We start from the raw sequence: 15,936 nt of genomic DNA on the forward strand, positions 1-15,936 counted from the left end.
CTCTAATTATCTCCAAAGGATTTTATTACTTGTAAGCTTCTTGTTCAGGCTGGTAAACATTTTATTCTGAATCCTCAGCAGATCTCAGTTTTACTCCTCACACTCAGCTGAGAAATTAAGCAACTGTCTCCATTTATTAGATATGTATTTCCCACTCTCATCAGCTTGTTCCTCAAATAAAGATTTTCTTTCATCACAAGAGGTCTCTTTCTGAGTTGCATACTCAGATCATGTGGCTTCACAGCACTTCTGTTCACTTGAGCCTACGACATGGAACTACTAAATGCAGTTGTTATAACTAGTTCAGTTCTTTTACTTCCCTAAGCTCGTGACAAACCCTTTACTTTCAAAGGTATCAATTGTGGTCACCATTTCATAAAAAATGTATCTTTTTCCCTGCTGAAAGCCAAGGTTTAAACCACAGATCATAGGATGTTTCACTTTCTGAACGGAACTTTCACTGAAAAATGGAATATAGAACTAAATGGGATGGACCTATGCTTTTTGCTTTAGCACTGATAAAATATATATCTGTGATTTTGATTCTACCAACATTTATAAGTAAGGTGTCTAAACTCAGTTGCTGGCAAACTCCAAAGCTATAACCATTTAAAAATATCTTGATGAAAAATTGCATGAAAAATGACAATTATAACCTCAAAAAACATTTTAATCATTTCTATATATTAGTGTCTCATAATCAATGCACCTCATTCTGATAAAGCTCTGAGTAGATACGGGTCTTTCTTGCCTTCGGATTAAAATGGAAGAGTATGTCATATTAATTACGGCTAACCTGCACCTACCTGCACATTCAAAGAACATGCTAAACCAGTAAATTATTTCTTAAGCATTAATCTAAGGCAGTTAATAGAAAAATAATATCCTGAAGTAATAACATCCCAAATAAACGTATACAGCCAAGATTGTTTCCTCCTATAAGAGCCTTTCTCAAAGAGAAACATTCTACATTGCTCCTTAGATTATTATAGTGAGGACATTTTCAATTTGTGTATTCCAAAAACACAGTCACGTAATTCACCTCTTTTTCTTAACCAACGCTACCCACTTCTACATTATGCGTAATTGGAGATAAAACCATTTGCTCTGAAAACAAAGAATAAAGCACGCAAACCCTCAAAAGTTAAAAGAAAGCCTCTTCAACAGTGATCTACATACATGCTTCCTCTGGTAGAAGCTATGGCAATTCTGAGAATAAAATGTCTTTTCTAGCCAAACACAGGCATGTTTTGCTAAATTAAAAGAAAGAAAAAAAAGACAAAACACACACAGTAAGACACATGCTGATTTACCCTATTTTTCCACAACTGTTTTGAGTTGTAAGCCCAGATTCACAGACTTTAAAGAACAGAGGGAGCATATTATAATATCTTAACCTGACCTTCCAAATCTGGCAATGGTGTAATTTCTGTATCATGCCTCTGTGTCGTCTTACTGACTAAACTGTACGCTCTCTCGGCGATGGACTTCCAGACTTGGTTTAGAAACCTCAAGAAGGAAAGAGTCAAATAGCACTCCTATGTAAAACATCTCTGTAATTGAGTTTAACAGGCATCCAAAATACTTTTGTTAAAAAAAAACAAAACAAAACAAAACAAAACATAGCACAAATAGGAAGCCTTACAGTATGGGTCTCATATGAATATTACCATAGTAGGTTTGTATCATATAAAATTGAACTAATAGTCCTGTACATGCTTTTCTGTTGCAAGACAAGTGGTTATTGTATGCAAGTGCACATATGAATATTTTATTCCCTCTCAGAGGCGTACACTCAAGGAGACCGTCAGTTTGCTAGTAAAAAAAAGCCTGAACCACATTTCCTGTCTGTAAGAATGCAGGGGAAGAAAAAACTAGAGACTTTTAAGACTGATGGCAACTCTGGAGATAGATTTATGCTGTCAGATCTGAAATAAAAGCACTTCCAAGGTCTGCCAACATAACGTAACTTGATTTCCAGTTGGATAAAGAGGTGGGGAGTGTTCCTAAAAACAACAAAACGAGGTGAGTCTTTTCTTTTAAGTATTATAAATTTTGAAAAAAAAACAAAACAAAACAAAAACAAAAAACGAAACAGTAGAAGTGTACTTTGGTTGATTACCAGTCCTTCAAGAAGGTTGCCCTTTGTGCTGAAGTCAAATTATTAATAATAAACATAATGATGAGGATGAGTCACCATCAACAGCTTAAACCTTCATTAATCTTCAGCTAAGTAGGCAAAAGCACTAAGGCTTGTTAATCAAGACTAAGCATTGACATCAATTTTATTCTGAAAATATTTACTGAGCTAGGGACTTCTTATTTTATGGTGTGCTTCTTTCCTTCTGAATTATGAAGTTGATATCTTACAAAGCAATTAGTTATATATTAATTAATTACATCTTAACAAATCCTTTCCAGAGAATTAATCCTGTCTTAAAAGCTCACACAGGTGGAAGCATTATTAATGTTAATTTAACATTCATCAGTCTCTTAATGGGTTTCTTTTGGGTAGGGGTCATTGGTACAAAATAATATTTACCTCACCATTTAATATGAGAGGGAAAAAATAATTTTGTTTAATCTTTGACAAATTTACAGACAGAAACAATGAGAAAAAGTGTTTTGTGCTCCAGCTTATCTTCTAAAATTTGGTAGCGATCAAAGTAATTAATCTGCTTACATGAATAATGAGTTGATATAATAGATGGCAAGACAGCTCTTGCTAGATAGGTATCTATAATCTCCACCTCTTGTTCCTTTTCTGTAGGAAAGTATAGTAGAAGGATGATATACTCCTGTTACGCTTAGTGACAGATTCTCTGAATAAAATACATTAGAACAGGAAGGAACAGAGCTTAATACTTCTACCATTTACACACACGCTACTAGGAGAAAACAAATCTCTTTCTAGCCCCAAATTGCTGAATCTGGCCCATTCCACCAAAAGGTAAGTACACAATTAGGAGAGGATGATTATGTTAATTCCTTCAAGTTGCAGTAATTGCAGAATTCATCCAGGAAAGGCTAGGGTGTTTTAATTTTGACTGTTCTTTTTTGTCATTTATCCCCACCGTAATTACAGTAGAATGGACTCTGCAAACCTAGGAAAAAGTTAACAAATGTTTATTTAGTCCCGTGTCCTGTATTTTTTGGTGCAGAAAGTCATCAAGAGATTTAAAAGGGAGAAAAAGCACAAATAACTATGTATTTGGAAATAGTTTTGCTTCCCTGTATTTTGTTGTGTGAATTTACTAAAAAGAGTTGGGTAACCCCATCCCTAAAGTCACAAAAGTAGAAATAAATAAATAAATAAATAATCCAGGCAGAGTAAATAATTACCTGAGGCAGATACTCTGCTTGGATGGACATCCAAGTTTGATGCCGTTTCCAAACTAGAATGAAAGAACAGCAGAATAAGAATGCACCAATAATACTAGAGAGATTCTGGTATTAGGTATTTGAAATACTGGCATCTTTGTAATGATTAACTGTAGTACCGCCTCCCAAGTACCACCTCCCAAATGATTAAATGTAGTACCCACCTCCCAAGTTCTCCTGAATTAAAACTAGAATTGTCGTCCTCATGAAACCTTTGGCTATACGATGAACTCTTCTTTCAATGGAGCACATCACTTTTAGAACAGCTTCAGTATGAGCAAGTTACTATTGCTCTTAGGCTTAGACAATTACAGAAAACTCTGATGGAAATTAGGCTTATCCTATTAGAATAGTAGTGTACTGTTCCTAGGGATCTATTTTTTCCCCAGGATATTTTTCCGAAAGATATATATATTATATATATAAAATCTATATATAATATATATATATATATAATATATATATATAATACATATATATATATTTTTAAATCAGTTTAAAGGTAGTTGAGTGGAAACGTTCTGAAAACTCTTCTAAGGGTTCTTAAAAATAAATATATAATTTCAAAACGGTAAATCTAGTTTTGCTACATTTGACAATAGATGATTTAGAATTAAAATTAGAGAATAGAATAAAACTATTTCAGAACACTCTAAACTATAATTAAACTTATCTTGCTGTCTATCTCTGTCTCCATCCGCACTTGCCTTACCTTTTTTTGCCAGTTAGCTGTCACAGATTGCATCTGCTATCATAATGTAAAGAGAGAGCAGCATAGTTACCTGAGGAGACAAACTGCTCTTCAAAAAAGTATTAGCTTTCCTTCTACCACTGCAGTTGTCAAAGTAGTAAATATTTAAATAATGCAATTATAAATGTAAATAGCTAGCATATTGGCAACAAATATAAGAGTAGCAAAAGAACAGCTGGGGGAAAGTTGGGAGTTGTATATCTGTAAATCTGAGATATAAAAACAAAATCTCTTATATTTTGTATTTGAAAATTAAAATTAACTTGAAACTGACGTTAGAAAACCATCGGCCAAACACAGAGACACTCCTGAGTGTCTGATCAAGGCCTTTACTATGGTTTTATGGGGTAACTGAAGATTGATTTTATTTCTGAAATATAAATAGGGTTGTCTGAAAAACAAGTAGCTCATATTGCAAAGGTAAGAGAAAAAAAAAAAAAAAAAGACGTTTACGTCACATACATGTTTGTGTATGTATATAGGTTAAGTCACATATATTCTACTGAAATACAACAGATGTTTAAATCGGCATTTTGGGCAATCAACTTTAAAATAAATTAAATAATGATAATTTAAACTGTTATTTCCTATCTTTCCCCAAACCTATGTAAGTTTCCAAAGTAAGTATAAGAAAGACCTGTAGTTTGTAAGATTTAAAACATTGGTACATTTAATTAGAAATAAAAGTTGTTTTGCTAGAGTATTTCAAAAGTTCTAGAGAAGTGGAATTGCCCAAATACTGTAGATTTTAAACTTAAAACTGAAAAGGAAAACAACTTTTTTTTTTTTTTTTCCAACATCAACTATTTTCCAGTCAGTGATTCAAATATAACTCAGAAGTTGAAATATGAAAAAAAAGCTTTTCCACAAAAATTTGGTTACCTCTTCCACATCAATTAAGAATTCTCCGTTTTCTCTAGAAACACCAAGGGAAAATAGAATTCCTGAAACAGACAAATAAATGATAGCCTTCAATACCTAGAAAAAGGTACACACTCAGATCCAAGCTGTATATTTGTTATCTACTCCCTGTTTTTATTCCAATGAATCACAGGGTTTTTGTTACTATCACAGGTACACGTGTCCTTCTCTCAGGCTACAATACTGTTTTTGCTCGCTGAACAAAATACAGTCTTAGGAAAAGCAGTAATAAATAAACATAAGAAAAATGGAAGGCAATCACTTCACAAGAGATAGAACAGAAGAAGAAGGAAGGATGATTATTGAGTTAGACTACATTGAGACTTAAAATTTCCTGTCTTTGGCATAGACTTCTTATAGTTTTGGGCAGGCTGCATAGGATGCAATTTTTTTCTAGTGACTCATTATAGAGTAACCCGGTTCCAAATACTGGTTACTCATGATGTTATTACATATTCTTGGGGTGAAATCTCCCTTTTTCTTAATTCCTCCTCTGGAAAATTATATATAGTTATCTCATGGGGTTTTCTCTCTTGTAATGAATACCTCAATCATGTATCTCATTGCAAAAAAGTGTCTTTCAACATGAAAAGCGTAATTGCGGTAAAGGAGAGCCCTCAAATAACTTTTCTAGAACTAAACTAGGAGAAAATAAAGGAATGGGAATGGGATATTTAGTTTGAAAGAATGGAATAAATGGCCACTGGAAGGACTATGTGGAATAAACAGTTACAAAGCTGTCAGGAATTCACAGGTTATTTGTTCTGCTTTGTTCCTTAAAAAAAGAGAGAGAAGGTAAGTGCTTCATAGTGCTTCAAGAGAGGAAGGAAAAGTGCTACAGAAGTCTACGTGACACAGTTTCTTACTAACAAGGATTATCTTATCTTGTTTAATCATCATAACATCTGTGGATTGGAATTAAACAAAATTAAAAGAGCTTTTCAACATTCAACTCTTTATGTAATCAGGGAACAAAAACCAGAAGGGGCAATTTTGAAGGTGAGCTGATGTCAGTGAGCCAAGGAACAACGCTTTGTCTTCTCAATAGGATTAAATGCACTGTTGCCCCTGCAACATGTGAATGTATAGTGATGCATTCCTTTACTCAGCTTTCCTTTAAAAAGTAGGCAAAACATTAAGCCCCTGAAGGAATTCAGCTATGTCAAAGCCAAATAAGGATATTATGGACCTGATTGAATCTCACTCTGCCAGTGTCATCTAACCTCTGCTCCAGCTACTTTTTTTTTTTAATTTATTTGTTTTAAAGGCAATTAGAAAAACACTTTCAAAGCTATTCATTTTATTTTATTTTATTTTATTTTATTTAAAGCAATTTGTGATTTTTACTCCATTTTACAGGCAAACTAGTACCCCAGCCTTTGGCTGATTTACTGAAACCACAGCTCTGTTAACAGTTTATGGATGTTGTCTTTTTCGCATCTGGTTTTGATATTAATTATATAGCTCATAAAGCAATGGCTGCCACAGAATAAACAACAAAAGGCTTGAATTACAGAAAGCAAATATCAACCAAACACAAAGAATACAGTGTAATTGTTAGACAATACGTAATATAAAATGATTTTCCTTCAGTTACAGAAATGGAATGCCACCCTTCTGTCTGGGGAGTTTTGGTCTTTCTGAGTCTGGCTCTGATTGTTTCATTGATACTGAATATTTCACACTATATGAAAAAGAAGCAAGAAAGTAAGTAATGTTGTCTCTGTAAGGAAAGGAATTTGACTGTTTAAAAGCACCTTGAGAGAAACCCATCATTTCTGGGAGATGTCAAGCCAAAAGATTTATTCTTTTGAGTCTTAAAGTTATTCTTTGACAAGAACGATTCTAGCTGTCAGGATGTAACTTTTAAAATTTTTAGGAGAATCAGGTAAGATTACAGAGTGATTATTACCTGCCCAACCCACTGCTAAAAACCACTATGCAAACTTGTCCTCTGATGACAAATCAACAGAAAATATAGGGTGAAAATATACAGGGTGAAAAATTTATTTCTGCCTAATGTTTTATTTGTATAGTGTATTTTTAAAGTCATTAATTCATATTTTTTTTAAAGTACATTTAATGTAACTTATTTATCAACTGTACTTTAAATTAAAAATTATTTTAAGTAGCTGTACTAACACAAAATACATCTGAGAAAATTTTATCCTCCCCAAATTTCTGAATGCTTATTTGAATGTTGGATTTCATAATTAGATTAATATTGATATTAAGATTTAATATTAATATTTCATAATTAATCAGTTTAATCAGTTTACTTTCAAAACAAACCAACTTGCATTTCATCATGGGATTCTATCTCTTAAACCAAAGCATCACTGACAATAATGAACTCATTTGTTTTATTTTTGTTAGAGGATGACTACACTCATACTCTGTTTTTAGTTAAAATTAAAAAAAAAAAAAGTTAATGTGATCGACTATGACAGTACAACCAATCTTCTGCATATAATTCTATAATCAGTTGTACAATCCTACTACAACCCTTCAGGAAAACCTGTCTTTACAGGGGAAAATTGTACCTTGTGCTGTATGAATATGAACGGGCAGGCAAACACTTATATCAAACTACTTTAAACACTTACATGCATACGTAATCCACATAAGCAGAAGGCTCATATTTATAAATTGTAATCACCAATAAGAGAATTGGTATGACTACAGGTTATTAAAAGAGGTGCTGGAGTGTTCTGGGAGGGGAAGGAGGGTGTCACTTCTTTGTTTTGTCTTGATTTTTAGTGTTATTAGGTAGATATGATGAAAAATCACAGTCATTTACGAAACTAACCTTGAGCAAGGTTGCAGTCAGATTGGCTGACGCTATAGTGTTCTGGTATCAAAGCCTTACCATGGTAAATTCTGGAGTCCTGGAGCACGAGATAGAAAATCAGGCGTTCCTAAGTTATTAATCAAGCTCTAGCAATAAATCTCTTAGTGGCTATTGCCTCTCTGCTTCAGTTTCTTCATCTGTGGATCACAGGATATCTCTCTTTCAGAGACAGAAGCAACTAGTAAAAAAAACAAACGAACCCTCCATCTTCTGATATAAACACGATGCACCTCCCTAGGCATAGAAAAAGATATGTTAGAAGTAGGAGGAGGAGGAAAAAAGAAATGAATCCCATGCGTTATAATACATTTTTGGGAGAAGGGATTATATATAATACACATATATGTTGCTTAAAAAAATAGAGCCTGGAAGACCTACTTCTGTACAGTGAAATCAAAATCGTGTCAGTTAGGACAATTATCTGAAGCACTCTTAAATAACATATTTCATTCATTCTTTTTTTTTTTTTTTTTTTTTTGTTAAAAAAAATTCTAGCTAAAATGTATAAAGACTATGAAGACAACAGTCCAAGGTAAGTTGGATAAAAAATTTCTTTCTGAGAAGGGCAAAATAAGCAATAAATTATGGCAGATGGCTTTAGACGGAAGACATGGGGGAAATCCATTATCTCACATGGCCTGCCTGGCACTACTGGAGAGCAGGAGAGTTACGGGAAAAAAAAAAAAAGTTCTGTAAAGGGAGAGGGAAATAATTTCACACAGGAGGGACGTACTCCAGTCATTTTATCAACAATAAATAACTGCATGCTGATATGATTATTTTATGTATTGAAGTAAGTGCAAGACATTGAGTCAAAACACTATCACTCCAGTTCAATGAATCTACTATAATTAAAGAGAACTCAGAAAATAATGAGAAATTACAGTCTGATATTTAATACTTGGGGAACAGTAACTTGTGTGTATTTACTTTTCATAACCTCCTTTCGCACATTGCACTCAAAAACCCTAAATCAGTCTGTTTGCATCGGTTCCAGATGCTGGACAGCTCCTGATCTCTCCCCAGTTTATTCCATATCAATGAAATTACTTTAGAAAACAGAGATAGAAGGCACCTCAACACAAATATAAGATGCCTTTGAAACAAAAATACAAAAGCTGTTGTCCTTCTCCTCAAACCAATCCTCAATGACGTGCTTACTTGAAATTGGGAAGTCCCTCTGTTCATTACTGTCTGTTCAGCTGATTATAACACTGAAAAAAGCAGTCTAAGATTGCATCACTACATCCTCTTTACAAGTGACAGTATAGGGATGCAATGGGAACAGGATCACACTGTGCTTCACTCTAATGATTCTCGTTTTTACAAACATGCTTAAAAACATTCTCAAGAAACACCAGGTAATGGAATACAGAATACCATTAAATAGCCAAAGCTGAACTTTGTTCTGGTCTTGTCTAGGTGCATTGACATAAGAATTTTAGTTCAATCAGGAGTGCACTTTTTTAAGAACATCCTCCCCAAAAGCACCATTTAGTTCCTTAGATTGTACTGCAAAGTGGTCTTGGAGGATGTGAATAGGGTTCCCTTCAGATAGAACCAAACTAAGAGCCATGCTCCAGGATTGTACCTCATACTCTAATTGTTAATTGGATTTCAGTGAATCAAACCAGGCTTGAGCTAAATAGAATTTATCCCTCCTTCCCAACCACATGCAGGTTTATCTACTCCTTAGAAACAATTGTTTGACTCTAAAGGTGCACTCCTGTTGTGCCACACTACTATATTGGGCCTCTTTGACCTTCACCTGCTTTCCCCAGACTTGTCAAATTTAGCTTGCAAAGTAGAGGTTCAGACGGATTAAGCAACCTCTGCACATGAAGTTATCATCTGAAAGGGAGCACATTTCTGTAGGTTAAAGAACTTTAGCTTGAGGATGAAGGCGTGTAACTCAACAGCGAATGAATTTTATTTTGGTCTTTATCACAGCAGTCTCTATAAATATGAGTAGCAGAATTAGAAAAGTTTGACATAGTTCTCAAATGATTATATGGTATGTGAGCCAATAAAGCAAGAGATTGGTTACATTTACCCATGAAGTCCTTTTTGGGCCATTTCTCACAGTTATCTCACTGTTACTAAGAGATCATTAATATTTTTAGAACTCCATCAACCAGTAGCTTAGTAGTCTTGAGACTGCCTTTATACTTACTTAAGTTACAAGAAAGAAGAGTTCTATCCTTGGCTAGATGATAAATTTCTCTTCAGAATATTGACAGTGCCTTTTCTTCCCCTCCTGCAAATACAGTGTTATTACCTCCCATCGCCCCAGATATTCTTCGTGTTGTTTTTTAGGTCATATACAATCTTTTACTGTAGATTTGTGTAAAATGTTCGAAGTAGAATAGCGCGGTCTTAAATAAAGCTTATTATGTGATTTTAAAATATCTTTTCATTCCCATTCTAGCTATGATGACCATTACACAGAAGATGACCCAGTTTACGGCAATCTCAGTCAAGAAGTTTTAGGTAAGCCTCACGTTAAAAACGTGTCTATTTGGTGGTTATAAGAAATGTGAAATTGAAAGCAAAATGACCAACACATTCTGTGTCTCTCAGAAAACCTGGGAATCCTTTCCTCTTTTAATTGCTGTACTGATATCTACTTGGGGTAGAACAGCAAACCAAAATACTGCACTGTTTATAAGACCAGGTCATCTACTGAACAGATGACCTCTACTGCCAAACACTTTGATATATGAAGTTACCCTCATATGTTCTAGCAGTCTAAAATGATGTCCCTTTAGTGAATAAATAGAAGCTTACTATCCACATGAATAGAACATTATTTTCCATTTTAGAGTATCTGTGCCTGAATTTCTAAGCTACTCTGTAAGCAGAGTAAGAGACTTGTATGTCACTTCAAAACAAGATAAGCTTCTATCAAAGTAAATTGGTGGGGGTAAAGGGGTGGGGTTACTTCTGTCAGGGGGATTTGTTAATTGGATTTTTTAATCCTCAGTAGGATGTCTTTAATAACTAAAACATTTTTCTACTTTGGTAAATTACAGAGGAATGTTGTTATGAGCAGATGAAGTCCCAGCCTCAAATGCCAGTTAACCAGCTACAGGTATCTTCATTTTTAAATTTGGATATCCAAATGAGGGTAACAAGGTCTGTTTCAGACTTTTTGTGGTAATCCCATGACAATAATGAACTCAAATTCTTACACTGCTCATCACAAAAGTTACCATGCTTGAGTGTTTCAGTTCATCAGGAAATTTAAGCACTGACTTGACACTTAGTTCAGTCTAGGCCATTAGTAAAGGAAGCAGGAGAATTATGGACTGCTCATTTCTATCCATATGGCATAATAAAGCTCAGTCACAGGAATGTAGATCAGGCTCAATTAAGCATGCATCTACTGCCATGGTTTATATGAAGAATTGTATTTGTTTTGGACATCAACCAAATGAAAACATAAACTGCATCACATGATAATCGTGAGTTTGGCTGACTCACTCCTGCCCAGCACAAAAATCTATGCCTTAACAAATGAAAGACAACTGATTTTCTATTGATTTTTATCTTGTTGTTACTTGGATACCTAAAAGCATACAAGCTTCTATTGAAATTTTTCTGTAATTGAAGCATTCCTAGTATCAATTTTTGAATTGATTTCCAGGTATTTCATAAGGAGTTATTTCCAGCCTCTCTCTCTCTCAGGATGCTTCCAGGGGGAAGACACATCCTTTCTTATCTAAAGATCTGTTAACATAAACTTCACAGAAACAGAATCATCTATGAAAATTCCAATGCCAAAAGCACTTAACAATTTGACTTGAAAAACATATAGAAAGTAACAGTGGATACACACAACATACATTTTGCACTGGATATCAGATGAGGTATAGAACAAAGAATCGCCCAGCTTTTGTTTTCCACACAAAGCCTGCAAAAACCGTTGTCGCGAACAGTGGCATTCTAACAGATCAAATGGGGGAAGAAAAACAGATCCAACAATGCCTTGCATCCCAAAGAACTTGGGCTGATTATATAAGCTATCCTTATTCCCATAGAGGAAAAAATACCTTAATTATTTTTTTCCTTACTGCCATTATTTCAAGAACATGAGTCGTTTACCATTAGGTTCTGTTGGTCTGTTTTCTGTGCTGCCATAGCTTAATCATCTGTACTTTCAATTAGTTCATTTACAGCTAGTTTGTGTAAGCTTCAGCCCCAACCACAATAACAATACAGACATACTGGAAGCCTTAGACATAATTCTAAATCAAGCATGACTACAGAAGGTTAAATGCAAAGTGAATTTCCTTCTAGGTGGAGCCTGACCATCAGATGTGTTATGCCTCACTCGATCACAGTGTCAAGGGAAAACGCAGAAAACCAAGGAGAAAAAAAGACCCTTCAGTAGAGGATGAAGAAAGATCATCCAAACCCACCATTATCACTTCAAAAGTTAGCATTTACCTCAACAGTGATCAGCTGGCTGCTGAAAACACAGTAAACGTAGAAGCCATTCATGACGATCCCATAAGACTAATGGGTTTGATTCATACATCAGATGGAGAGGACATTTGAAGTAGCTTCATGAACCAAATATGCAATCACAAAGTGAGATCTGCTTTGGTCGTTCTGGAGGAACGGTGAACAATTAAAGATTGTATCCTGTCAAACTGACATACCAAATATAGGTGTAAAACAGGTAAGTGAAATGTTCCAAATTGTCTTCCAAGCAAATCCACGGACTAAGCAAGAACTAACTATAGGTCCAGACTGCCATTTTAAAGGGCCTGTCCTCCTGAAGAAGTTTTGAAAGGGAATTGTAGGAGCAGTATCACAGCATTCACATGGTATTCAAGTCAAAATTAAACCTTCGTTTAAAACAACCATCAACCTTCAAACAGTAACAAAAGACCTACTCATTTCTGTCTAAGAACTCCTGCACAGTATGACTGTTCTTCTGTATAGGTTTTCACAATACTTTTGGAAAGAAATGGTGTTTTGCACAAGTACACTTAACGATTTAGTTGTTTTCCCAGTTAAACGCTGATCTGCTATTCAACATTGTGTACTTCCCCACTGTCAGTAGCCTACGGTATTAAAATATACTTAAAGCTAATTGCAGAATAATTTAACAACTTGTTTTAAGTAGTACCTGTACATCTAGGCAGATTTAAAAAAAAAACAACTGATATCTTCAGTTTCCTTCTGTGAACAATATTAACATACGTATCAAATCTTCATTCCTCTATTAACAGTATTTTATTCACCTGTATTCAAGAATAAGATATTGACAAATGATCTGTACCAATAAATCTCCTGTAGAGGATTTTTTCCTTCTAAAATTATATTTGATATTTAAATTCCTACAGGGTTTTACAGTGCATTTATCTTTTTTTTTTTTTTATAGAAAGTTTTTTATTTCCTAAGTTATTTACATACTGGTTGCACTCATAAGATAGCAAGAATTTATAGTAAGGATTTCTTTTTGTAGCACATTCTGGGAGCCATTAAATAGTAGTAGCAGAAAACGAGACATGCTGATGTACCATGCCTACCTCTAGATGTCAGAAAGTTCTGCCTTCTCAAAAAAAATATTAGTGCCTTTAAAATCTATACTTGAAATGTATACTTGAAGGACTTGAAATGCTCAAGGACATCAGAAGCCTGACAGCATCTCAGGTCCTGAAGGAGACAGCAGCCTTGAAAGCAGTTAGAAAAAACAAACAACTTATAGTATTAAGAGCCAACACCTCTGGAAAAAGCAGAAGTGGCTGCCTCTGTCAAGAGATGCAACAAATTTATGAAGAACAACAAATGTAAAAGTTGTTTGACAGCCTGGCCCACATTTAGTTTAGTTTAGTTAACAGATCTCTCTCACATGCCTTAACTTCTATGCTAGACCAAGATGAATGACCCAACCCCTGCAGACCAAGCTGCTCAGTGTCTTGTACTAGCATGGAGTTTTATGTGCAGAGATCAAATCAATATGTTTGACCATTAGATCCCAGAAACAAGGCAGACTCAGTAGCATTAAACTGATTGTTATCATGGCCATTGACCGATTAACATTGGAGAAACAGGAATAAATATTTGTGAAGAATCAATTAAAAACACACGTACACCATCACTGTAATGGAGCATCATATTAAATGATGATGCTGACTGAAATCCCAAGGAGGGGAAAAAAACACAACAAAAGTCAAATCCAAAATCCAAAGCTAAACAGTAAGATTATAGAGCGCAAAGTACTACCTTAATTTGATCGGGTTGGAAAGAGCACCTTGTTTTTTAGCAGGAGCAAAGGAAGAATAAACAAGCTATTTACAAGCTCTTGCATAGCTTCAAAATAGTTTGACATATATCAAAATAGTTTGACTAGCATTAATGATATGTAAAATATTTCAATTTAACTGACACCAATCAGACGCAATACTCAGCCCTGCGAAGCAATTAGAAGTGAAAACTTTCTTAAACAGCCTTCTTAACAAGCTTTCTTAAACAGTATATAAGGAGAGTCCCATGGAGCTTACTGTCATTGTTTTTCCAACACATATATGAAAAAAGGGATGCTATTATTTTCAGTTAATACAATTTGTGTAAACTTTGTACAAGAGTTGCTATTTCCCAATTTTCTCTCAGTGTTTTCACTCTTGATTACATGTATGCCTTCACTCTCAAAATTCCAAGATCAAAGAACTTCTGAGACTGATCATTAGAAAAAATATCAATAGAAATGAAGCATACACTTCTCATTGAGTATACACATAATAAGCCCACTGCATAATGTTTTGGTACATTTAGTTTCCTCTGTATACTTAGCTTTCATTGTTCAGTCCAGCTATTTATTTACTAAAATATTCATCTGCTGTTTTTCCCTACAACTTTGTTTCCTAAAAGAACGGAGTTCTTTTGTAAATATCCTCCTTCAATATACACTTTCTTTCCGATTTAATCACTGTTATCAATAAATTATTCATTGCTGCTCTCACAGCATCAACTTCAGGATCATCTTTTGTCAGGCTTATCAATCCAAGGCATTACTACTGCTGCTACATGTCCAGATTCAGTTTTATTCCCCCAGATCTCTACCTTCTGTTTGCTTAAATAAGGCACTAACCCTTCCCCTCCCCCCCTTTTTTTTTTGCATGGATTGTTTTTAAGTGACTACTAATTTTTAAATGAAAGAGCATGTTCAATATTGCTCCATCTTCAAGCCATTGACAAAGACTTATGTAAGCTACCATGCATTTCTTAAATTCATTCTGTATAGTTTCTTTAAATCCATTCTGTATAAAGAGTTTCAGAAGTAATTAAAGCAAAATCAGAAAAGGAGATCCTAGGTCTTGTTTTGTACTATCTCAGTACCTTAACCTGTTTTTATAGCATTCTTTACAAATATTTTGAAGCAGACAGATGCAGTTTGAAGCTGTCGTTATAACAGTAAGCTTAGCATTTGACTCAAGTATCAGTTTGGTAGAAATGTGAAAAAATAAGCCTAATAGGAATACGGTGGCAGAAGAAGACTGCTTGGAATTCAAGAATAGATATGAAAACAGAGTATCAAGTAGCACCATTAAATTTTCAGAGGTCTAGAACAGGTATCCTTCAGCAGTCATGACAGACCCTTGGTGAAATCACACTTTTAAGAATCAGAAGACAAACAAGTGGATGTGTTCAAATTCCAAAAATAGTTGTGTAACTTTCTCCCATTCCTTGCTACTGCTGGAACCAAAAAAGTTGCACTGGGATGAGCTTATCTTCCAACACCAGGAGTTTTTCCAAGAACTACCTCTTAAAATTCTAAGCCATTTCCATAGGTGGAATGAATTATTGCTAAGTTCTTTAAAATAAACTTTTTTTCCTACCCTGGTTCCCTGTTTTTTTTTTTCCTACCTGTGTAGAAATCATATTTAGACATGTCCAGAAGTGATTCCAGTTTAGAGTTACTTCAGAACAGAAAACATTAGTGCAATTTTGCAGTCTTTTTGCAGTGGTATCTCAAGAAATACTGGGAAATAATTACCTCAATAAATCTCCCCCCCCAAAA

General features: G+C 34.6%; 1 protein-coding gene and 1 long non-coding RNA gene across 2 annotated transcripts in view; one reads left to right on the forward strand and one right to left on the reverse strand.

Annotated features, from left to right (window-relative positions):
• Positions 1-3,440, reverse strand: part of LOC113842384 (uncharacterized) — a 29,885-nt gene extending 26,445 nt beyond the window's left edge. The window contains exon 1 of the long non-coding RNA XR_005269768.2: positions 3,343-3,440. This is a non-coding gene — a long non-coding RNA (uncharacterized lncRNA). The remainder of the gene's footprint in view (positions 1-3,342) is intronic.
• TRAT1 (T cell receptor associated transmembrane adaptor 1) lies at positions 1,818-15,758 on the forward strand. The gene is made up of 6 exons (XM_005024107.6): positions 1,818-2,025; positions 6,647-6,760; positions 8,400-8,436; positions 10,333-10,394; positions 10,937-10,995; positions 12,204-15,758. The coding sequence occupies exons 2-6, from the start codon at positions 6,655-6,657 to the stop codon at positions 12,462-12,464; spliced, it is 525 nt and encodes a 174-aa protein (XP_005024164.1). The 5' UTR covers positions 1,818-2,025; positions 6,647-6,654; the 3' UTR covers positions 12,465-15,758.
• Positions 15,759-15,936: the final 178 nt, after the last annotated feature.

This window comes from Anas platyrhynchos, chromosome 1, assembly GCF_047663525.1.
Source record: "Anas platyrhynchos isolate ZD024472 breed Pekin duck chromosome 1, IASCAAS_PekinDuck_T2T, whole genome shotgun sequence".
In the NCBI taxonomy this organism is placed as follows: domain Eukaryota; kingdom Metazoa; phylum Chordata; class Aves; order Anseriformes; family Anatidae; genus Anas; species Anas platyrhynchos.